A 24,356-nucleotide genomic window follows, 5' to 3' on the forward strand; every position below is an offset into this window, starting at 1 on the left:
AAAAACACTCTTCATCTTCTGTGTAAATGTATTGCTTCTTTTAGGCATCTACGACAATTAATATTTTGACACGTCCACAATGCTATCAAAAAAGTAAAAAAAAAAATGGTTCAAAAAAGTTACACTTTGTCGGAAAACAGATGAATTTGAAACACAATACACGGCTTTACCGTCTGTTAATTGGCCGTCCCCGACTTTGTCATCGGTTGCATCATCACCATCCATTAATGTGTCAACATCGCCATCCATTAATAGATCAGCATCACCTGCATTGTCGTCTTCGTCTTCATCATCAATGAACCACATTTCATCTCTACAATTTGTTAAGCCACCACCACAATACCCACGCCCACCTCCAACCTATGACTACTTTCGCCTTGTCCGAAATTTCATACATCATGTCATAATATCCGAAGCTTTAAGGGGGTCAATATGACGTACATGGTGATATGTTGCAAGAAATGCCAACGAAAGTACACATAATAAGTCGCAATGTGAAGATTAATAAACTAAACAACTCTTTTGAGTCACTTTCATCTACAGGTTAAGTATGACGTTTTTATCTAACTCACACCTGACCATTCATTTTGTAGTCTTTTTCTTACTTTCCTCAATAAGGAAAGTAATAATCTTGTGTGTGTGTGTGTGTGTGTGTGTGTGTTTTTTAATAAAGCATTGTGTTTGGTTGAAAATTCTCATTCGTTTCATCTAACTAACTTGGGTTTCTTCTTTTTAAGCTCTTAATTTCTGACCATAATATGTTTTGTGGATTTTTTCAACATTATTGTATTTCAGTGACTAATTATGACATTGAAGATACCATCACTTATTGATGTTGTGTCATTGTTCTTACCACAAAGTATCTTATGGGGCGGTTGACGATCATTCGCCATATAAATCAAAATTTTATTTGCAAACACCCAAAAAAAAGTTGATTTTATTCCTATTGCTTAATGTTGTGTCAACTACCCTTTAAATTGCTTCATTATTAAACATATACAAATTAATAACTTTAGTTCTTTGTTTAGCTACAGTGTTCTAGAGGATAAACAAAGTTGATAACATTCAGAGCCACCTTCTACAACATCCAACCAAATAATTCAGAAACATTTCAAGTTTGAGGTAAGACTAATTCTCTATCTCATCTTGACCACTATACATAATGAATATATAAATGTTAGATAAATTATTACTACCGTTCCAAATTTTTAATCCTTTCCATATAATTTTTTGAACGAACACAAACCGTAAGTTAACTCTATTAGAATAACTTCATATCCACTTTGATTGTTGAGACCTGACTATCACTGTAGTGTTGTTTTACCAAATGTGGTGCATATAATTTGCTATGGAGAAATAATAAAATTATAGTGCTACACCTCAATAACATATCTCATAATGAAATGAGAAAATTTTCATTTTTAGTGCTGATACACCGTATTTATAACCTACACAACTAAATATAAGTGATCATAAGGTTTTACACTTTTTCGTTCATTTCTTTTCTACTGTTGGTTAGAATATCATTTCCCTTGATAGGTTTTTATAGTTAATCATATACAATGTTGTGTAAAAAATGAAGAGGAAATGTGTGTCAAATCAAAATCAAGAGTTGGATTCTGTTAAGGAAGAATTTCCTTCAAAAGAATTACCTATCAAGGCCCTAAGTCCTCACCTAAAAAGGTGGAAAGTGAACGTCAGAGTAACAACAAAAGGTCGCCTCAAAACCTACACAAATGCTCGAGGAAAAGTGAAATTATTTTCATTTGATGTCTTAGATTCTGAATGTGGGGAACTACGTGTTACGTGTTTTAACCATGTAGTTGATAAATTCTACGCTGATATGGAAGCTGAGAACGTTTATTTGATTTATAATGGAGTATTGAAATCTGCCTCGAAGAATTTTAATCACTTGAGAAACAATTATGAGTTATATATAGAAAAATACTCTAATGTTCAGAAGTGTCTAGAGGACGATTCAGCCATACCTAAACATCCTTTCATGTTCATACCCATTGATGAGATTAAAACGATGGAACCTAATACATTTGTTGATATAATTGGAGTTGTTTTATTTATAAATGTCACTAAACCTATAACGAAGAAGGATGATACTCAAACGCACAAAAAGGTTCCGTGGTTAAAGAATAATTCTGGCTATATTAAAAAACTGACTTTGTGGGGTAAATGTTGCGATGAGGAAGGCCACAAGATCTATCAAATGATCGATTCTAGAGGCACGTGAAACATTTAATTGGTTTACCACAACGGGAAGCAAGGCTCCGTCCATACCAATGTCGAAGGATTTCTCTGTAACGTTGAATCTATGTCGTACCCATATATCCAAAATCAAAGATGATCAACTTGGAACATCTGATAAACCAGATTTCAAACTACAAAAAAAAGGTCTAATAGGGACAGACGGTTTTATGTATGTCCCTAATATATCAAAAATAGGGACAACTTTTTAATGTTTGTCCCCAATAAAATTGTAATAGGGACCAATAAATATGATATAAGGACAGATTTTATACTGCATAATCAAAAATTTTATACAAAGAAAGGTCGCCAAAATTTTTTGCTTCCCGCTCAAACTAAAAACGTGGGTGCAAGTAGGAAAAGATTTGCCCTAAAATGTTGCATTTTTTCTCTCCCCACTATTTTTCTCCTTACTCGCGGTGATTTTCTACTGCTGTTGCTTCTTCTTCTATGTTTCCCGTCCAGAAATCGCTTATTCTCTTCGCTGCTTCTTCTTCTTCTACTACAATGACTAAAACTACACTAGAGGAACCAGAAGTAAGAGTTTACTATCATTAATAGGAATGGATTCAATTTTTTCTCTAACTAAAATAATTAACAGAAACAAAAACTCAAGTAATTCTTGTAGAATTTTAGAGAGAGAGTATTTATCACAAGTAGATCTAGAAATCACAAGTAATTTATCAGATTTCATAAGAATCTCACCATAGAACTCACTTTATCTCTCCTGAGAACCACAGGAATGGCAAATACCAGTTACAAAGTAATCGACTATCTTCCATCTAATTGAAGTTTATCTATCGGAATGCCTCTATTCAATCAAAAGGTAACAATTTAGTTTCAACTGATCAATTCCATTATTATTTCTCTATTTTGCACTTTCTTAATCCTCTACAATGAAGAAATTGATAGTTTTGGTACATTATCTCTCTTTACATATTTTGCTCCTCACATGTTTGATCATTTGACTCAAATAAACTTCTCCTTTGTTTTTGTTATATCTGAAAGTTTATTCCTCTTCTTCTTTTTCTCCCCCTAACCTTAGATATAAGTAAACTATTTTATTTTCTTCAAAGTCTTAATTAATTTATGGTTTTCAATTAGTTAGGGTATACCAGTGGTTTGGTTTGATGATCTTAGTCTGATTGGCGTTGTAGTTAGTAATTTCATTCTTTCCCTTTTATATTCACACAATTTTGATATTGTTTGTTCATTCTTTCCCTTTATATTTGATTTGTGTTTTGTTTTTAATCTTATAAGACAACCCTCATTCTTTAGCAAAATCAATCCAGGTAACAACATAGTAGTTCAAATGACAAAAAATTGGCATGTAGTTAGTAATTTCACCTGGGATGTTGTTTTTCACCTAGGGTTGTTTACAGAAACAAAAATAGACAAGTAGACCAAAAACCAATACCTTCAAATTAAGCGGATCACATGCTAAAAATCTAAATCGTGGTGGAGTACATAAAGTAAACCACTTTTTCTAAGGTCGGTCAAATCTGGTCTTCTTATCTTGTGTGCACCTTCGTTTCTTGTTAACGATAAGATAAGCAAACAATCGTCCTTTGCTATTTTAGAGCTTTTATATTATTGTTACTTTGAGTATTTTATGGGTCAAGAGTTATTCGGCACCGTAAATAATTTTGTTTGTTTTTTGTTCCAACATGAAGTTGTCAACTGTGTTGGCTTTTTCATGATGTTAAGCTAGTTTGAAAAGAGTGAAATCATGATTATCTTGTTTATACATTTATTTTAGTTCCGACACAGGTAAGTCACATTCTTGTCTTGTTTATGCATATGTTTTTGTTCATGTTACTGAACAAGTCCACTATGTTTTTTTGTTCTTGAATTTTTGTTATTATATATATGTTGTAAATCCTGCTCAAATTATCAATTTAAAACACTCATCAGTCCATGGAGTAAAGCTTGTTCCATGTTAATAGTTGTGTTTCTTGTTCCTGAACAACGAAATTATCTCGTAAACCCCATGATATTTTAAGGGACCATGTCCGAGCAAGTTAATCACCCAGGTAACATTTTATCAACTGTTAAGAATATCAAAATATACCATAAAACTATTCTTGGGTTGTCTAATAGTTGGGAACATTATTGTTTATGTTATGTGCAGATAGATGACTTCAGGTAGCAGATTGTGGGATTCATCTTGCAAAAGAAAAATATCAAATGTAAATCTTCACTAGTTTTTTGTTCTAATTCTTCCCATGAATTCTTCAAATCACTTTCCTATTCACATACTGATTTTTTTCGTTTTTGGCCTCTTTCTTCGTCTTTCGACAAACATATAGGCAAGTACTAATATTATCACAATATTGTTAAATGATGGTGAAAAACTTATCATTCATAATGTGTGCAGGCAGTAACATTCGAGTTCGACAATGAAAGTCAGTGGTCGTACCATCCAATATGCCCAACAAATGCACTTTGTAATCTCTTAATGTGGTTTTGTTAGTCTTTTCCTGTTTTTGATTTGAGATCCAAATTTAGTTCTTTGCTTTAAATCATCATAAAGTTGTTAGTTCATTTATGTTTTTGTGTAAAATTGTTTAGTCACAGATGAGGACTAATGGTACTTTTTTGTTAGAACAACTAGCTTATCGTCAGGTACTTTTCTTGTTTCCATTTGAATTACACCTATATACTGTTATGTTTGTGATTTGATGAGATTCATTATATTTGAAACGAATCTCACATGAATTCATTGTATATATATATATATATATATATTTGTGATTTGATGGGATTCATGCTATTTTTTCAGTGAACAGAGAATCTTGCTCTGCTAAGATGGATGATGTTTGGCAAGGGATATTGAAGGAATGACACGATTGTGAATGTTTTTTTTGCTAAAACTCTAGTTAGTTGACATTGTTCAATGTAGAAAGGGAACCTCGACTTAAACCTTAATTGGTTATGTTAATATATAAATGAAAATTCTCTTTCTTGATAATCCATGTCCAACAGGAATGTGAAATTTTTATGATTGCACGTAGTAGAGAATCTCAATTGGTAGTAGGATTGAAAATAGGATTTAGCCGTTTTTTTTGACAAAATATTACTATTCGTGACGGTTATAAACATGTCACAAATAATTAATCGGGACAGATAGAATCCGTCGTCAAAATTACTACCGACTGTTGCCATTTGTCCCTATATCTGTCCCCAATAGTATTTGGGACGCCAGTATCAGGGACATACGTAAAACCGTCCCAAATAACTATTGGGGACAGATAATTTCTCATTCGGGACGGTTTTTGACCGTCCCCAACGAGCATATTTTTTGTAGTGTCATCACTAAGTGAAGTTATTTAATTTTAATAGTTTTATTTGTTTCAATTTTAAGAAACTATTTTAATCCACCTCATGTCGTTTTTCTTCTGCAGTAGTTTTTATGAATAATTGATTTGTAGTAGTTTTAGTTTAATTTGTCTAGGCTCATGCAATATTAATGTAGCTGAATTCGCCAGACAAAGATATACTTGTTAGTCTACGCTACGGTGCATCAACTTATAGACGACACTATAATCTACCTACAACTGAAGAAATTATCGAGATAATCCCTGAAGCCGAAGTAACTACATCCCGTGATATAATCTTGCACTTGCATTGGAGTAATGAATGAATGAGAATATCGGACGGTCACCCTACTTATTTACCATTACATTATGTTTTGCTCTTTCCCTATGGGGAGTTGGGATGGAAGCCCGAAAATGGAGCCCGAATTAAAGCAGTGGGATAAAAAATTAAACCGGATAAGTAGAAAACACTTAACTCAAATGCAGTTACAACTATTGTCTATTATAGCGTCCTGATGAATATACAACTATATTAAGGGCGTGTAATTTATTCCAAGAGTTTTTTGGTGGATTCATGGGCCTCAACCGAGCAGAACTGTCTAAATTATATTAGACTTCATCAAAGCCAATTGCGTTCCAAACTATATAATGGTCTCACAGATATTGCAAGTGATTGGTTGCATCCTAATCAAGTAGGCCGTCGATTTATCTTGTCATCCTCCTTTATAGGTGGTAGTAGCAGACATTTGTTTAAAATCTATCAAGATTCCATGACAATCATACGTTATCACCGTCATCCAGATATTTTCTTAACAATGCTTGCAAACTCCAAATGACCAGAGATAATAACTGCACTATTACCAAATCAAACCGTTATTGATAGACCTGATTTAGTTATGCGTGTCTTTGAGTTAAAGCACAAAAAATTAATGAGTGTGTTAATAAGGATGGTCCATTCAGAAAAATTGTGGCTCATGTTTACACAATAGAATTTTGGAAACGTGGATTGCTCCATATGCATGCTCTCATTTTCCTTCAACAAAAAGACAAAATTTACATCCCTACTTAGGTAGATAAATTCATTTGTAGAGAATCAGATCAAGATACTGATCCCCTACTTTTTGAGATGGTTAAATATTGTACAATACACGGTCCATGTGGTCTACGACTTCCTACACCACGGTGAATGATAAATAGAAAATACTCAAAAAATTACCCTCGTAAGTTTGTGGATAAAACAACTATAAGGGAAGATGAATACCAGTATATCTTCGTCGTAATGATGGTCGGGCTTTCATAGTTTGAGGTCATTTGGTTGATAATATGAATGTTGTTCTTTATAATCCTCAACTCTCCAAATTATTTGATTGTCAAATTAATGTGGAAGTGTGTCCAAGTGTGCGATGTGTTAAATATATAAACAAATATATCTATGAAGGAGATGATCGTACTCCATGGTTGTGGGCGCAACAGATGAGATGCAACAGTATCTTAACTCTCGATATATTGCACCACCAGAGACGGCATAGAGATTATTTGGTCATTTACTGCATGAAAAATATCAATCTGTTGTTAGGTTAGCTGTGCAATTACACTTACTTAGAATTCCCACAACACCATGTGTGGGACAAACAATCTAAAGTGTGGGTGAACCTAAAAAAAAGGTTTTGCAATATGAAGAATTTATTTTGTTAATTCTTATGAAGGGGAAAGATTCTATTTACGGTTATTGTGAATCGTTGTGAAATGTCCAGTATCATTTGAATCGTTACATACTGTAAATGAGATGTTGTATGACGTTCAAATCCGCATGTGTTGCCCGTGAACTTTTAGAAGATGATGATAAAGGAGTATTATATTAGAAGAAGTTGTTGTTATAAACACACAGGGGCGGCCCGGGCCCAAAGCAACCAAAGCGGTCGCTTTGGGCCCCAACCCTATAAGGGCCTCCTATTTCTATTTTTGTATGTCATTTTGAAAATAATTATTATATTTTAAACAAATTTTAGACATGAATCAAGTTGTAGCTTAGTGGTTAGGTGTTTAAAACTTGAGCAAAAGGTCAAGGGTTCAAGTTCTCCTCTAAGCATTATTAAAAATTTCATTTATTTTTTCTAACATGCACTATTTAGGGACCCACTTTTAATTTTCGCTTGGGGCCTCTCAAATGTTAAGGTCGGGCCTGTAAACACAGATTACCAATTACGGAGACTGTTTTCTATCATTTTATTAGAATGTACTTCACTAAATCCATCTTTTTATGGGATAAGTTTGCCCTAAACATTTGTGATGATCTCGCACATCAACTTTGTACTATACAAGGTATTACCGAACCGACAAACTCTCAAATACGAGATTTCAGATTATACCTCCTCAAATACGAGATTTTCCATCTATGCCTTAACCTCATCAACAGTGGAACCAAATTTTAGGCAACCGGTTTATTTGGGAACACATGCAACTAGAAGCATCAATCAATGAAACGGAATTGACTGCAAAAGTTGACCTTCTCAATACTGCAAACAGACACGCTTTTGAGTCTATTATTCATTCTGTAAGTAACACTGAACGATTATTATTTTTTCTCAACGGTGGGACTGGAACAGGAAAAACGTTTTTATATAATATAATTGCAGCAACGTGTCAGAAAAATGACAATATAGTTATTACTGTTGCTTCATCCGGTATCTCTTTGCTATTGGTCGGAGGGAGAAAATCTCATTCAACTTTTCAGATTCCTCTTAATGTGCATGAAGATTTTATTTGCAACATTGGCAAGCAAACAACATTTGCGGATTTATTCCGAGCATGAAAATTGATTATACGGGGCGATATTTCAATGCAACACAAACATTACGTCGAGGTTGTTGATCATTTCGAGATATCCGTTAATACAATAAGCCTTTTGGTGGATTGACTATTGTCCTTGGTGGTGACTTCCTACAAATTCTTCCTATTATACCAAAAGGAGGCCGAAAGCAAATAGTAGGAGCCTCATTAAGGAGATCATTTCTTTGGATAGACATTAAGGTCTCGACTCTATCACAAAACATGAGTCTTCAATCGGATGATGCTGATAATCAAATGTTTCGTATTTTCCTTCAACAAGTATGTTCTTTAGCTGATTTTCATATTTTTATCTTTTGACACTTCTTTTATAAATTTACATATGTTTAGATGCAAGTGATATTTTATGTAGTATGTGTTACACTTTCTTATATAAGTAGGGACAAATGACTCAGAAAATTTGCACTTAACTTCTTACCCAAATAGATGTCATACTCTGGTAAAACTCATAAATGCAACTTATCCAGACTTAAATATGTTTCGAAATCTTACAATCGATTATCTTACACAACGAACCATTTTGTCTGCACAGAATGAAGATGTATCAACAAGAAATATATCAACTTTAAGCATAACTCTAGGCAAAATAATTACTTATACGGCTGCTGACAAGATGGTTGAAACCGAAGACAATGATTACTCTTTAAATGCTCATTATCCAAACGAGTTTCTCAAATCGCTTAATCCATCTGGATTACCACCATTCAAGTTGCAGTTAAAAATCGGTTGTCCTATTATGTTGCTAGGGAATCTCTCCCCTATAAATGGACTATATAATGTGACTAGATTGATGGCTGTCAACTGTGCAACGCGAGCAATTGAAGCAAAAATCCTAACTGGAGATAAACGTGGTAACATGGTATTTATTCCTACAATCTCTCTGACCCCAAGCTTTTCTCAGTTGAACATTCAACTCACAAGGCGTCAGTTTCCTGTCGATTAACGTATGCATTGACAATAAATAAGTCTCAAGGCCAGTCGTTACACATGTGGGAATAAATTTATGGTTTCCAGTATTCAGTCACGATAAATTATATGTAGCTCTATCCAGGTGTACTAACAGCAAGAGGGTGCATATATTATTGCCTGAACAATCAGATTTCTTCTTTACAACTAATGTTGTTTATAACAAAGTTTTATTATTTTTTTTAATATAAATCTTTGATATCAAGACGATTTTGTACTTGACATTTATCTTCTTTATGTAATAATTTTTAATACCAAACTCTCGTCTTTATTATTATATAACTAAAAACATAATTTAATATTACCAATGAACACATAAAGTGCTTAATTTAATATCCCGTGTATACCTAGTCTATTATACAAAACGTAATGTTGCTGATTGTGACAAACCGAAACATAAATCTGGTCGTTTGTTGCATTTTTCTTAAATCTTAGCCAATAGATCCGCTATCTACCTCAAAAATATAAAATTTGTTCACTCACTCTTTATTTAGGATAAACCCCACCATGAGTCCTGACCTTTGAAATCCATCTTAAGTCTCATGAAATCTAGGACAAAGCCTATTTGACAAAACTTTTTTTTTTTAAAGTCGTTTCACAGAACTTAAGGTTGTGTTGGTAGCAACATAGAGAACAAAAAAAAAATTTACTCCGAGAAAAATTTTCATCAAGAAACATTTACACCACAAACACTTTTCATATTTTCCAATGTTTGATTCGTTAAAAGAAAAAAAAAAAATTAATTTTTTGTTGTTTTGTTCACCTCGAAAAAGTAGTAAGTTATTACATATATAAATTTATAGAGAAAGAGAGAAAGGAAGCAAAATACAAGTTAGGTATAAAATAAAAAATAATTAAGAACACAAACTAATAACAATCATATATATATATATATACACGTAAACATATAACATTTGGTATGTATATATTAATTTGGTATTGTCTCATCATGGTTGATCAACCTCTTCTAATGGTCCGTATTACCATCTTATCTCTCTATGGACACAAAAGGAAAGCTAGCGAGTTCCTTGGTGTTTCACTGTTAATTGTTACTATATGTGAAGTTGTAAACGACTCTTGTGTCTCTTGAAGAACAAAACCTGTATTGTTTGTACAACTATGGTGGTGATATTTGTAGTAGGGTGGATGTTAAGATATGAGTCTTGACCCAAATATCTGCCACTAAAACACTGGATGAGAGATCATTAGAATTCGTACATGGATACAAAAAGAATTGGTAGAAAATTATGAAAAACATAAAATTCCCTCTCTCTATCTCTATGTAAGACTGCAACTTTTGTGAAAGAAAAGAATTTGGAGAGTTTGAAGTGGGAAGTAAGGTATATCATTGAATTAAAATAGGCTTTTTCTTGGGAGGTGTATTGGAATTCGAAGGACAATAGGCGTGAAGCTGAAGACTAGAGAGAGAAAGTAGTGAGAGAGAGATAGAGACAAAAGTAAAGGGTAAAAAGGGTAGATTTCTCTTTGAAGAAAGTCATTTCCAGGTACAAGGTGAGTTCTTCAACAAAAAAAAAGTACAAGGTGAGTAAAAAAATTCTCTACTTTTTGGGAAAATTAGTCACTTGACCAACAATTTCTTTTTCGCTATTTTGTCAACGGAACACTTGTAAAATTTTATTTATGGTTATTTTGCGAAATGGGCGTAAATAAGTACCGGGTTTTGCGAAAGGGACATGACTATTTATTATTTTGCGAAGGGGTCGTGGACTAACATTGACCGTTAAATAAATGTTGAATTTAACATCACATTACATGAATAGTTTACATCATTCATCTTTTTTTTTCTTTCTTCCACTTTCGATTTTCATCGGAAATTGAAAGAGGTGTTGTCGCTTAAGCAAAGAGATTGTGCCGACAAGAGAAGAGCTTAGGGTTTTTTTTTGGTTTTTGTTTTAATTTTTTTTTTTACGAATCCTCATCACACTTCTTAAATTCCTTTTACTTTCTAACTCTTTAAATTGAGTAGACAGAATAAAGTTTAGATTTATATTTATGTGCTTTTATATTTTTTTCTCTCTTGTTTATGCCGGAGTTGAAATTTTGCTTCCATTTTTATATTTCACATAAATATATTTTGATTATATCATTTATTCACCATGTATTAGATTATGAAATTCATTATTTAAATGTGTAATGCAAGAAAATCTAGAAAAATAATGTTTTTCAAGGTGGATGTCTTATTTTTCACCTTTGCGAATTTAGTGTCAAAATCGCATAAATTTCTTAAATGTATCAATATATTTTTTAAGTAATGGAATTAGATTAACGGTGTTAGAACTTAACTGGTCAACACTAGTCCACGACCCTTTTGCAAAAAAATAAAAGGTCATGCCCCTTTCGCAAAACCTGGTACTTATATACAGGGGCGGACCCACGTTGGGACCTGTGGGGTCACGTGCCCTCAGGTCCCAAAGGTAATTGTCTAGTTCAGTATTTCACATAACATTAACCTTATAAGTAAAAGCCAACCCACTGCTTAATCATCAAAGAAGAGTAGCTGTAGTGGTGGCAGCATGGGTTGTTCGCAATTAAGGTCCTCTGATCGAATCCCCCAGTCCGCATCTCTTTTTTTATGTTTTTTAAGGTAAATTCATATTGCCCCCTAATTTTCACTTAGAGGGTGTTTGATTTTTGCACTTATTAAGTGATTTTCACTTAATAAGTGTGGGCCGGCAATTTTAGGCCGTTTGTTTTTTCACTTTATAAGTGAATATCACTTGTAAGTGAGGCCAAAGTAAGTGCAAAAAAGTAAGTTCCAAGTTGGAGCTTATTTTTTTGCACTTACTTTCTAAGTGCTAAAAAAGACATTTTTATCCTTGTCCAAATGTAATAATTACCAATATGATTATTACCCAAAAAAAAAATCTTAAACAATTGATAAGTAAAAAATCTTTTTATGACTTTAGGGATTACTCTTTTCCTTCTTCACTCATCCTTCACCTAATCTTTTCTTCTAAGTTTTTTCACATATCTTCCTTCATTAGTCACGGAACCACCCAAACTCTATGATGCAACGTAAGTTCTTTCTCCATCATACTTTTTAATTATTTGAAGTAAATATTTTCAAAACAAAGTATTCATAAATCATAATTCTCTTGTATCAAAACTCGAGAGCACAATGAATTAGTATGAAATACTAATATGTAAATACTTTAAGGTTAAAATAGACAATTTCTCACTTTTATGACATTTAGAATTAATATAAAAGCAAAAATCAAGCACTTTGATGGGATGGAAAACAAACGCCACAACACTTACAAGTGATATCACTTACTAAGTGATAATCACTTAGTAAGTGGTAGCACTTACAAGTGCTAAAAAATCAAACACCCTCTTAGCTATCATTTTAGTCCTATGTTTTTCCATTTTGACCCCCTATTTACATGTGTATTCAGGTTTTAGTCTTTTTCTAGGTAAATTTCATATTGACTTCCGCTAATATTACGTGTGTGTGTTTATTTTTACTATTTTTCTAGAATGAGTTTGCCCTCTCTCTATCCTTAACTTCTTTATGTAATTCGAATGTGTATAAAACTATTATTTATATCGACACAACTCATAAATCAACAAAGTCGAATTGGCTTAGAATGGAATTGAATGTATAAAATTTACTCTCTTGGACGTCACGTCAAAATTTTTGGACGATTCACAATTTTTATTATAACAAAAAGTGCCCCCACAAAGGAATTTTTCTGGGTCCGCCACTGCTTATATATATGACCCTTTCGCAAAATAACCCATTTATTTATTTATTTTTTGTTAAGGATTGTAAAATTTTATATGAGAAGAAGTTTCTCTTTTCTCTGAGAAAATCGCCTACCAAACAGACCCTTGATTGCCAAAGTAATGGCAAAAACGAAAACGCCTCTTTCGTCTTTCCTCTCTGTCCCCTCATTCTCTTCAAGTTCCGCTACCTCCATCTCTCCCTTTATTTCTCTACACATCTAAACCCCCTTCTTCATCTCAAAATAGTTTGATTCACCCAACAAAAGTAAGAACCCTTTTATTTGGTTTGTCTGAATTTCTTTCTTATTTTTGTTCAATTTCTTTTATATTGAGAATCTCTGTAATAGTTATTTGGTTAGTGTTAAGTTCTGTGACAAAACTTTAAGTTCTTGAGAAGTAACTGGATACACCTAAGGTGTTTGAGAAAATGTCTGTTAGGGGATTTGTCAATCTCTTAACTTGTTGTATACCTACGGGCTACGTCCCATCCACTTTTGTTTCAGCAAGTCAAGCAATTCTCCTTGGTTTGGTATTGTATTTAGCTATCTTTTTGCCATAATTGACCATATAATTATCAGATTCCTATCAAAAGTTAATTTGGGTGTTCTTTAAAAGTGATCTGATTCTTTCTTTGATGTAGATGCATTGGAGAAATGAAGCAGACTCAGTTAACATTCCATACGCAGACGGAGAATAACAGATTGAATTCCATAAGCAGACTCAGGTAACATTCTAATGCTTGGCTGAAATGTGAGTGATTGTTCTCATCTAATGTTCTCAAGTTAGTTGAAAGTTTGGGGCGTGATTGTTCGATACGTGCACATTTTGCAGTAAGATTAGGTCCTCTGCAATTGTTTTGTCTCATTCTTTGAATTTGACGAGTTTGAATCAAGTGGACCCAAAACCAAGGAGTCAGACCTCACCAATTCGGAGTTCGAGTTAGATTTCAAATCAGCTTTTTCAAAAAAGCAAACACTCGTGAACTATGGCTACGCTAACTTGAATTTCGCCCCACCCAGTGACACTCCCCCTTCTAACTACCACCTACACAAAATTCCTAGCATTTTTTATGCTCTAAAACATTTGGAGCCTAATCATGTTAACCAATAATGCTACTAAACTAAACTAAACTAAACTAAGAAAGAAACTACTAATATTTATGTTTTTTTTTTAAGTTGAGAATTCGCAATTTCGTTTATGTAGTTTTTCATGTGTTACTTTTAATTCGTTTCATTTTTGTTACAGAGGTCGTGCCTAAGAAGATAGTGTATGACTTCTTGAGCTTGTAGGTTCTGAAATGTACCTTTCTGTTAAAAGTAAGTCAAATAATTCTTTGTTTAGTATTGACTTTTGCTATCTTTTTTCCATAATTGAATTTAGCTTTGTTAGAATTATTTTGTTTTCCCTCGTGCCTGATATCTGGTTCTTCTTGAACAATGGGTATATCTCTTTTTAGTCACACAGTTAGTAATTAGTACACATTTATTTATATTCTAAAATGGTATACATCAGTTTATTTTTCTAAAACATTGATTTTATATTTGTCTTAGTCACTAGCATTTTCTTAGAAAAATCTAAATTATCACTTTTATCTTTTTTTTTTTTTTGCATTAGTAAGCGGATTGAAGGGCCCGACCCTTTACATTAAAATAACGTCAACTGGGAACTAAAATATACAAAACTCTTAGGCCAATATTACCTTAAACTAATCACCTCATTCTTATCATCTAATATAATCTTCTTTAACTCCTCTGGTAGCTCTTGAATGTTTAGTTCCACCTCACTCGGACATATATTCATCTTTGCTAAGTAATCAGCCGCTTTATTTGCTTCTCGAACTCTGTGTTCTATGCTAAAAATTTCGAATTTGGTCTATAATCGCTTGATCCGTTCCCACAGTCTTCTTGTTTGCCGTGGCATTACTTGATCATTTGTTTCCCACAAACTTCTCACACTATCAGCATCAACTACTACACAGACCTTCTTCTGATTATGTTTGAGTGCCAATTTCAACCCATACTCTACTCCTTGAAGTTCATGTGTAAAGATTGTTAAACGTGGCACCGTTCCGGTTCTTGCTGCCACCACATCTCCTTCGTGGTTCCTGAGAATCACTCCATACCCCGCTGTAGAAAGGTTCAGTGATCCATCTGTATTAACACAACATATTCCTTCACTTGGAGGGATCCACTTCACGGCTCTATACCTAGGCATGGTCATATTAATTGATATATTCCAATTGTTCAAAATGTCCTGGTTACTTCCATTTGCTTCTACTCGACCTGATGGGTGTGCCATTTTTAAGCGCACTTCCCCTTTGATTTGCTCCATAATAACCGTGTTAGGAGTACTTCTGTTCTGAAAAAGGAATATACATCAATTGATTATTCATTTTATCTTGGTCACATTTTTGAATCAAAGTCATATGTTTTTTAATGTATTGAAAAAGGAATATGCATCACTTGATTATTCACCTGTTAAATTATCTGCTCAATTTCCAATATAAATTGTTTTAAGGTCTCTGATTTAGAGACCTCTAAGGTTGTTTCTGATGACAAGGTGAGTTTGCTATATTTCTTGTTTCTTGTGTTGACGTTATACTATGTTTCTTTCCTGTTATTTGTATTTTTTTCTTTCAATTTTATCACAACCACATTTTATCACAATTCATAATAGTAAATCATTCGGCGATACAAGATCCTAAACTTTCGAGCAAAAAAAAATTTAGTCCTTATTCATGTGTTTGTGATATTCATTGGTGATAATAGAACACGATTTGATTTCAAAAATTTGAATCTTTTTTCCATTTCGTTTCCAGCGTTTTCTCATTCATGTTAGGAGTTCTTTAATTCCAACTGATTTTCAGGTACAAAGGTTGACCGCAAAAAATGGAAATCGATGTCTTAATTTGTAAGATAACCTCTTAACCGTCCTTGTATTCAAGCTACATCTATAAAATATTGAAAATACTCAAGTGTATTTATTCTATGTGGCGCGTATACAATCATTTTTTATTGGTTTTCTGTAAATGATTCTTACATAAGTTTCTATTATATTTTTGTGATTTATCAAGTCCAATGAATGTTGTGTATTTAAGTGTTCACTAACCTAATTTGAGTGTTAAACCATGTGGATTTTAGGTTTAAGTTTTAACCCACATCAGTTGTTCTTGACCAAATTGTCCGTGCCCTACGGGCATGGGTTATAACTACCATATGATTATACCTTCTGATGCATGAATACTGTAGCTTGAGCTCTCTCTTCTATTCTGAATAGGTTTATCATTTTGATGCAGTAATCAATTTAAAGGTGATTTCCTGGTTTTGTTGACACTAACATCATTAGGGAGCTTCCCTGTGGCAACATGAGTAAGAAATCACCTGCTTAGTACATATTGGATCTGTCGTAATGGAGGACGAGACTGGTCTTGAGCTGAGCTTGGGTCTATCATGTGGTGGATCTGCTGGTAAATCAAGGGGTAATGATGGTTGTTCTTCAAATAGTAAAACCGAGGAAGGAACTAGCAACAACAAATCAATTGGTGACCTGAAAATATTTCTTAATGCGGCCACAGAGAAACAAGAGTCCGGGTCCCAGGAAAAGGATCCCGTGCTTACTGGATCTCAATCTTCGCAAGCAAATTTCTTTACTATTCTTGCGAAGTCTTCTCAGGAGGCGGATGCTTCTGCTGATTTGCATAGGAATAGAGTTCCATATCTCACACCGTATGGAGGACTCTGGGATGCTAATAATGGTAAGTCATGCGAAGAAGAGAAATCTGAGCCTCGGGAGAGTAGAGAGAATATGTGGCTGGAGGCAAGTAATAAACGTAAGATGTTGATTGAAGAGATTAACCACCAAAAGAAGCAAGAGAGAGAAACTCAACGAGCCGATCAGCGTGATAAGAGCCCATCTATGGGTGTTTCTACATCAATGAGAACTTCGCATATTTCAATTAACACTGAAGATGGTTCAACTGCTGAAAATGAGGATGTCGCAGAATCTGAAGCTGAGGGCTCGAGTTCGAGGCTGGTATCACATTTTGAGGATGGTAGCAAACGCTACAAGGCCATTGGAGCCTCCTTTGAGACTTCGAAGGAGAGTCATAGATTTACTAACTCAAGTGTAAAAGCTAATCAAGGGCAGAAACATTCCAATGCCCCTGTTGGAAATGTATCCAAGCACGGGGACTTGAACTTTGGAATTCCTATGTCGTTTCAACCAGGCATGAATGTGCCATTTTCAATATCTGGAAAGGTGCCTAGTTCTCATGGAGATTCCACCTCGTCTGGGTTTCCTCTAACTATACAAATGATTCGTCCAGGAAACAATGAGCAATCAGGGGCTCAACAAATTACTCCTGGAAGCGTACCAGCGGCTTTTGGCTACTCTTCTGTTCATCTCCCTGTCTTAGATACTGGTCATTCATGGCCTGTTGGCTCACTTCCTCAGCACTATCCTCCTTCATATGCTAGCAGAAGCAGTGGCAATGTGACACACAATTCAGATAAATCTGAAGATAGTTTAAAGATATCTCAAGGTTGGCAACTTTCCCTTCTCAGTATCTCATGTTCTTACTGTGTCAATGAATTTTTTTTGCTCATGACGAAAGAGCACATAGTAGAAGGTCTAAATACGAGACTAGTCATTCAACTTTTGTGTCTGTAGTTTAACTTGGGATCAAAACTCATGGAATTGAGGAAAGGCAAGATTCCTTATACAGTTATACCAAGAAAAATGCTTACAAATTCAACAGATTATTTCTGGCTGTTTCCAATCTTTCCTAGATTTGTTTGTACGAGACCTCTTGAATTTTGTCTGTTCTGGTACTCCCTACAGTACCTAAAGAAATTATTTCACACTGTGTTCTTCACTTGAGCGAACACAAAAACTCTAGTAATTAGGATCATTATATGCTTTTCCATCAAACATTAATTTCTTTGTGTTCCTCAGTGAATGCAGCAGTTGTTCAGGCACATCAACCTCAAAAATTTTCGGAAGCTTTGCCAGAGAGTGAGTTGGCAACAAGCAGTGCCAATCGGCCAGTCAGAGAAGAGGGTAGAGTGGAAAGTCTCCGGCGTGAAGGCTTGGCAATAAGGCAGGGGCTTGCCCCAGGTTTGACATTTGGTGGATGTGGTTCTCACCCGGATCTACCATGGGTTTCTACAACAGGTCCAGGGCCAGATGGTAGGACCATATCTGGTGTTACTTACATGTACGACCAGAATCAGACGAGGATCGTGTGTGCTTGTCACGGTTCTCACATGTCCCCTGAAGAGTTTGTTCTTCATGCTAGTGTCGACCCGCCAAACCCAGAAAGCAATCCAGGTTTGGCATATTTCTCAAGTAACAATCATGTTGCCTAGGCTCAGAACTATTTTTCTATTTCTTAGTTAAGTTGATCAAAAATCTATTCCTCCAGTATGTCCTGTCTCTAATCCGCAGTGCTGACACGGCAATCCACATAAGTTTTTCAGCTTGCATGGTGGAAACTGTCATTTTTCAAATTTTGACTATGGTCCCTGGAGAAACATTGTTCCGCATCCCTACTTAAATGTGATCTTGGCCCTTGAATAATCTCAGTTGTCCAGGATTTATCTCTTTCATGAATATGTTGGTTTGAGGGAAAGAAATGAAGAAAACAAAAACTATGCGGGATTTCCTTACTGACAGAGGAAAGGTTCGAACCTAGGGCTTTTTTGTTAAAACTGAAAATTGAATTTCTGATTGATTCAAACCTAGGGTTCCTTTCCCTTAAACTAACAGATTAGGCTTTATGAAGATTATGAGGATTTTGGGATACAAACTTCTCTTACCGACTGCAAACTTGTGCTTTTGCTGTGTTAGTTTATTTCTTTGTTTTTTTCTCCATCTGAAGATTATGAGCAGTAAGATTAGAAATCCTGCATCCCCTTTAAGTTGCCCGGTGACCTTTTTACAACAAACTCACTAGCATTCCCAGAGATTTTTACATGAGAAGTTTGTTTCAAACCTTTGAATATATCATCAGATTCGGTTCCTTGGTTAGATTAACCACTAGAAAAAATTGATAATGGGTTGATTTTTTAGTTATTTTAAGAATTAAGATTTCGAGCTTTACGTATTTAGAAAAAGTTAGCGAACTTCATTGATCATTTTACTACATTGGTTATCGGAACTGCCAATAATTAGTGTATGCTTCGAGGGTGTACGAGTTATTAGTAGTCTAGAACTTTATTTGTTTAAAGAAACTATGGTTCATGAGTCCTTCTGCAGAAGGTTTGTATATATTTTCCTCCTTGATGTCTTTACTGACTAAATTACTGCTTTTCTTGTCTGCTCTTATGTTATCTTATGAAAGTCGAATTTGTACTTTGCAGTGATAATTGAGTCAACTGGGCGGACTTCCTCGCCAGCATGACCATGAATATGCACATGGAGTCCTGAATAACTACACAATGTTACAAAAGCTGGTCCTAGTTTGATGTTTTCGATGTCAGGGCGAGAAAATTTCTCACTACTCATGGGAGGTGAACATGTGCTACCTAATGTGCTTTTGCAAGAATACATAGAACTGATATTCCTGTAAATTGTTAAATATATGAATGCACTTGAAAAGAAGGCAAGCCTGAAACTTCATTATCATGGCAGTGTTTGAAATGCCATTCATTAACTTATGATGAAATAACATGTTCTCTTTCTTAGGGACAAACATCCCGCAAAGATACAATAAGGTAGCTTTTAACTCTCCTCGTAAGGACACTTAACAGGCTCAGTCTCTTCTGCACTGGCCCATTAGAGGGGCATCTGTCATCTTTCAATACAGCCAGAAAGGTACGACCCCCTCAATGGATTATGATACATTTGCTGCCTAATTTCGGCCTTGCGATTACACTCGGTCACAGATCGAAGGTCTAACCTAGTACAGATGGTTGTATCAACCGGTGCTTTGCTTGTAACCATGTTAATTCCATCCTCCCCTTCTCTAAACCTTGCAAGCTCTATTGCTCATGGCAGGATGGATACAATCAGCCATGAGGAAAAATAATATTTGGACTGTCCTGTTTGAAATGTCTTGGGAGTGGCTTTAGGAAGGGAGTTTGTGCTTGATGCAAATCTGCTTGCTTCATATAATTACCAATCAAATAAAAAGTTATTCTTTGTATTAAACCTTACCCCTCCTGCAACTGGTGGGGTGACAACTACTTTGGTGCGTTGGGAGATATCATTATTGCCAACACAAAGATTGTATAGTCGCAGTTGGGGTGTATATCAACTGTTTTAAGAAAAATGGGTGTGTAGTCCTAGTATTGCTATTTAAGCGGGGTCAATGTCAAATCTCCTTTAAATATATATATTTAAAAAAAAAGAAAATTTAAAAAGACGAGTTATATTTTATTTTTGTTAAAATCCTAAAATTTGTACTTTTTAAAAAAAAAATCCAACAATTAGTATTTTGTTTGGTTAAAAATCTAGATGTTTTTCGGAAATGTATTGTAAGGCGTTGTAAGGTTGAAGACTAATAAAAGTTGACTTTTCACCAAATAAAAAATCTAGGAGTTTTGACCAAATTTTCCAATACATATAGAGATAAGAGTGTTTAGGAGTATAGTTTGCAGAGGAGAGGACGTAGGCCAGTGATGGTGTGACCGCGTGAGTTTGTATATGCTTCCTCTTTTTTCTCTTGATCTTAGAGTTGGAGTAAAATGACTTAATTACCATGTAATTACTTTTTAAGTACTGGGTTTAAATCATATTTCCAAACAAATTATTCCACATTGGATCCGATCAAAACCAAACTCCCAAAAGATAGACGACCTGACATATCTCTCAAGTGATCGACTGACATGTTTTTTATATATTGGATATTCATTTTTGAGTTTCAGGGTGCCCATGGCACGCGCTATACCTATTCCTTACACATGTCAAGAAGAAATTTAACTTGTAAATTTCAGTAAATTCTTCCATTCTTGAAGATGAAAGAGAATTTCATAAATTGTATTGAAGAAGCTTTTGGTATATTACTACATTCTCTTGGGACTTGTCATGTTCATAACAACCATAATGTCTTTTTACAGAATTCTCCATTTCCCAATCTCAAATTTATTTCAATCTTTCAATGCCCTTCAATGATCTCATACCAACCCCTCACTATAAATTTAGGCTTTTAACTCATTTTGTTCTACACACCCCAACCAGCACCAACTTTACTCTCAACCAACCATAGGACCAACCAACTAATCTTTCTCTTTCTCTCTCTCTCTTTCTCTGACTCTTTCTTTCACACAGATTACTTTGGGAAAATCATGGATGAAGAACAAAAAACTATACAACTATTACCTCCACGTCTCTCCATGAAAACCCCTCAACAATTTTATGAATTTAATCCCAACCTCAGTCCAGCAAGGCCTTCATCAGCTTCAACTATTCAACTTTCCCCTCCAAGGAGCCCCCATTCTCCATGGACAGTGACTCCACTTCATTCCTTACTTTCACCAACTCTTCTTTACCATTGTGTTGCCACATTACATCGCCGCGAAGGAAACGTTTTCTCTATTGCAGTATCAAGAGGTATTATCTTTACTGGCTCAGAGAGTAGCCGTATTCGAATTTGGAAGCAACCAGAGTGCATCGAACGTGGGTGTCTCAGAACAAGTTCGGGCGAAGTTCGTGCCATCTTAGTTCATGGCAACATGCTTTTCACCACTCATAAAGACTACAAAATAAGAATTTGGAAAGTGTCAGCAGGTTCAAACAATTTTCAACCTAAAAAAATCACATCTTTACCTCGAAATAATTCGTTCCTTTCCTTTCGGAGGACTAATCCTCATCAACACCATAAAGATTACATTTCTTGCATTGCTTATTACCATACAGAAGGCTTGTTATATACAGGTTCTTGGGATAGAACAGTAAAAGCTTGGAAAGTTTCAGATAAGAAATGCATTGATTCATTTATAGCACACGAAGATAATATAAATGTAATGCTAGTGAATCAAGAAGATGGCTGTTTGTTCACTTGTTCATCAGATGGATCTGTTAAGATATGGAGGAAGGTCTTTGGGGAGAATTCACATAGACACATTTTAACACTGAGGAACCAGACATCACCTGTCAATGCCTTAGCTTTAAGTTCTTCACTCGGTTCCTTGTATCTCTACTCAGGTTCTTCGGACGGGTCGATCAACTACTGGGAGAAGGAACGAGTTTCGGGTAGGTTTAATCATGGAGGATTCTTACAAGGTCATCGCTTTTCCGTTCTTTGCATGGTATCTATAGAGAGATTGGTGCTAAGTGGATCAGAAGATGCGACAATCCGGGTTTGGAGGAGGGAGGAAGACAATGGTTCTCATCGATGTTTAGCTGTGCTAGAAGGACATAGAGGACCAGTGAAATGCTTGGTTGCTTCTATGGAGATGGAGAAGGTTGTGGTGGGGTTCTTGGTTTACAGTGCAAGCTTGGATAGAACAGTTAAAGTGTGGAGAGTTAAGATATTTCCTGCTGAGAATGAAGCAAATGTAAATGAAGTAAGAGAGGAAAAAACATTGTCAAAAGATGGGATTTGTGGGAGTGTGAAATGAGTCCAACTGCTTTATCACCTTTATGGGTAGAAAAGAAGCTTCAGGATTAGAATTTACATTAGACAAAAAAATTAGGGTTTTCAAGTGTGGGAGAAGATAATCTCTCTTAATTATATATGTTTGGGTAGATTTTAATGTGTACACTGTTGAAATATCTTAATATATAGAAAGATATTTCAACCATAAACGAATCTTCACATAAATATGTCTCTACTGCCAATGGCACCTCAACCCCTGTTGTAGGGGAAGGACCTATAACTCTAACCAAAACAGAGTCTAAGTTCAATGTGTTCGTTAGAGTTATAGGTCCTTCCCCTACAACAGGGGCTGAGGTGCCATTGGCAGTAGAGACATATTTATGTGAAGATTCGTTTATGGTTGAGACCTGTCTAGAATCAAAAGTCATATGATCTGTAGCACCAGAATCAATTATCCAAGTACTATTCGAAAATTGTGTAGACATATTTAAAGTCTTGCCTACATTACCTGTAGTGGCTATCGTCGATGAAGCTTGCTTAACAGTTGGATCTACAAGGGTCTTCTTAGAATTTTTCTTTCGATTATGATCCCACCATTCTGGATAGCCTAATAGTTCATAACAATGACTTTTGGTATGACCAATTTTGTTGCAGTGTGTACACTTATAAGTAATTTGGTCAAATTGACCAACAATTTTAGCAAAATTTGAATTTGCCTTATTGAGAGTCATTATTGCGGAAGCATCAGTTGCCCTTCACTTTAGCTAAACCGGAAAAACAAGATGAAGATGAAAGGCTCTTCTCTTTCAATCAATATAAATTCCCAAACACAAATTTAAGACTTTTGGCTCTGATACCAAGTTGAAATTGATCAAAGAAATTGTTTTATTCCTTGATGGATTACAAAAGAAATATAAGACTCTATTTATAGAGTTACAATACTACTAGTTTCTAACTTTACTAGTTTCTAATATTTTACTAGTTTCTTAATAGTTTATACTAATATATTTACTAGTTCCTAATTCTTACTAGTTTCTAATATTTGATATTTCCTAATATCTATTATATGGGATATCTTAATATATAGAAAGATATTTCAACACTCCCCCTCAAGTTGGTGCATAGATATCGCACATGCCCAACTTGTCTACCATTTTCGAAAATATTCGACTTGAAACTGCTTTGGTAAGAACATCAGCCAACTGATCTTCAGATCGGACCTTTGGTAACTCTACAATGTTGTCTTCCAACTTTTCTTTAATAAAACATCGATCTACCTCAACATGCTTTGTGCGGTCGTGCTGGACTGGATTGTGAGCAATATCACATGCTGCTTTATTGTCACAATATAATTGAATTGGTCTTTCAGAAGGATATCCTAAATCATCCAACAGGAGTCTTAACCATAACGCTTCACATATGCCATCAGCCATTCATCTAAATTCAGACTCTGCACTTGAACGTGCAACAACATTCTGTTTTTTACTTCTCCATGTAACAAGATTTCCACCAACAAAGGTAAAATATCCTGCAGTTGATCGCCTACCATTTACTTCACCGGCCCAATCTGCATCAGTATATACATCAATAGTTCGACAACTCGAATTTTTAGTAAACAAAATACCTTTTCCAGGAGCCGCCTTCAAATATCTCAAAATGCGTAAAACAGCATTCATGTGTTT

General features: G+C 34.9%; 3 protein-coding genes and 1 pseudogene across 5 annotated transcripts; all 4 read left to right on the forward strand.

Moving 5' to 3' along the window:
• The first annotated feature begins 1,576 nt into the window (after positions 1-1,576).
• On the forward strand, positions 1,577-2,245 carry LOC147543889 (replication protein A 70 kDa DNA-binding subunit A pseudogene; annotated as a pseudogene).
• A 5,786-nt stretch (positions 2,246-8,031) lies between these two features.
• LOC147543890 (uncharacterized) lies at positions 8,032-9,366 on the forward strand. Its single transcript, XM_086635534.1, has 2 exons — positions 8,032-8,130; positions 8,956-9,366. The coding sequence occupies exons 1-2, from the start codon at positions 8,032-8,034 to the stop codon at positions 9,364-9,366; spliced, it is 510 nt and encodes a 169-aa protein (XP_086491660.1).
• A 1,558-nt stretch (positions 9,367-10,924) lies between these two features.
• On the forward strand, positions 10,925-19,827 carry NINJA (Putative interactor of JAZ). 3 transcript variants are annotated; one of them, XM_086638262.1, is made up of 7 exons: positions 10,925-11,033; positions 13,196-13,401; positions 13,777-13,860; positions 14,382-14,452; positions 16,432-17,676; positions 18,090-18,464; positions 19,496-19,827. In XM_086638262.1, exons 5-7 carry the CDS (start codon positions 16,545-16,547, stop codon positions 19,534-19,536), a joined length of 1,548 nt encoding a protein of 515 aa, XP_086494388.1. In that variant the 5' UTR covers positions 10,925-11,033; positions 13,196-13,401; positions 13,777-13,860; positions 14,382-14,452; positions 16,432-16,544; the 3' UTR covers positions 19,537-19,827. The 3 variants fall into 3 exon arrangements, with proteins under 3 accessions (XP_086494388.1, XP_086494389.1, XP_086494387.1); XM_086638263.1 differs by lacking the exon at positions 10,925-11,033 and adding an exon at positions 16,003-16,046 and having other exon boundaries at positions 13,179-13,401; XM_086638261.1 differs by lacking the exon at positions 10,925-11,033 and having other exon boundaries at positions 13,179-13,401.
• A 1,482-nt stretch (positions 19,828-21,309) lies between these two features.
• LOC147543892 (protein JINGUBANG-like) lies at positions 21,310-22,817 on the forward strand. The gene has a single exon (XM_086634784.1). The coding sequence runs from the start codon at positions 21,422-21,424 to the stop codon at positions 22,694-22,696; it is 1,275 nt and encodes a 424-aa protein (XP_086490910.1). The 5' UTR covers positions 21,310-21,421; the 3' UTR covers positions 22,697-22,817.
• Positions 22,818-24,356: the final 1,539 nt, after the last annotated feature.

This window comes from Eschscholzia californica, unplaced genomic scaffold (assembly GCF_041429995.1).
Source record: "Eschscholzia californica isolate CP2 unplaced genomic scaffold, dmEscCali1.0.p SCAF_4, whole genome shotgun sequence".
NCBI lineage: Eukaryota > Viridiplantae > Streptophyta > Magnoliopsida > Ranunculales > Papaveraceae > Eschscholzia > Eschscholzia californica.

What these genes read in the sequence shown, in the direction of transcription:
- LOC147543890 (XM_086635534.1), top strand. Translation starts at nt 8,032, where the DNA reads ATGCAACTAGAAGCATCAATCAATGAAACGGAATTGACTGCAAAAGTT. An exon ending in TTGAGTCTATTATTCATTCT is followed by an intron (nt 8,131 to 8,955) that starts GTAAGTAACACT and finishes TTGTCTGCACAG; the next exon opens with AATGAAGATGTATCAACAAG.
- NINJA (XM_086638262.1), top strand. Translation starts at nt 16,545, where the DNA reads ATGGAGGACGAGACTGGTCTTGAGCTGAGCTTGGGTCTATCATGTGGT. An exon ending in TAGTTTAAAGATATCTCAAG is followed by an intron (nt 17,677 to 18,089) that starts GTTGGCAACTTT and finishes TGTGTTCCTCAG; the next exon opens with TGAATGCAGCAGTTGTTCAG. An exon ending in AAACCCAGAAAGCAATCCAG is followed by an intron (nt 18,465 to 19,495) that starts GTTTGGCATATT and finishes TGTACTTTGCAG; the next exon opens with TGATAATTGAGTCAACTGGG.
- LOC147543892 (XM_086634784.1), top strand. Translation starts at nt 21,422, where the DNA reads ATGGATGAAGAACAAAAAACTATACAACTATTACCTCCACGTCTCTCC.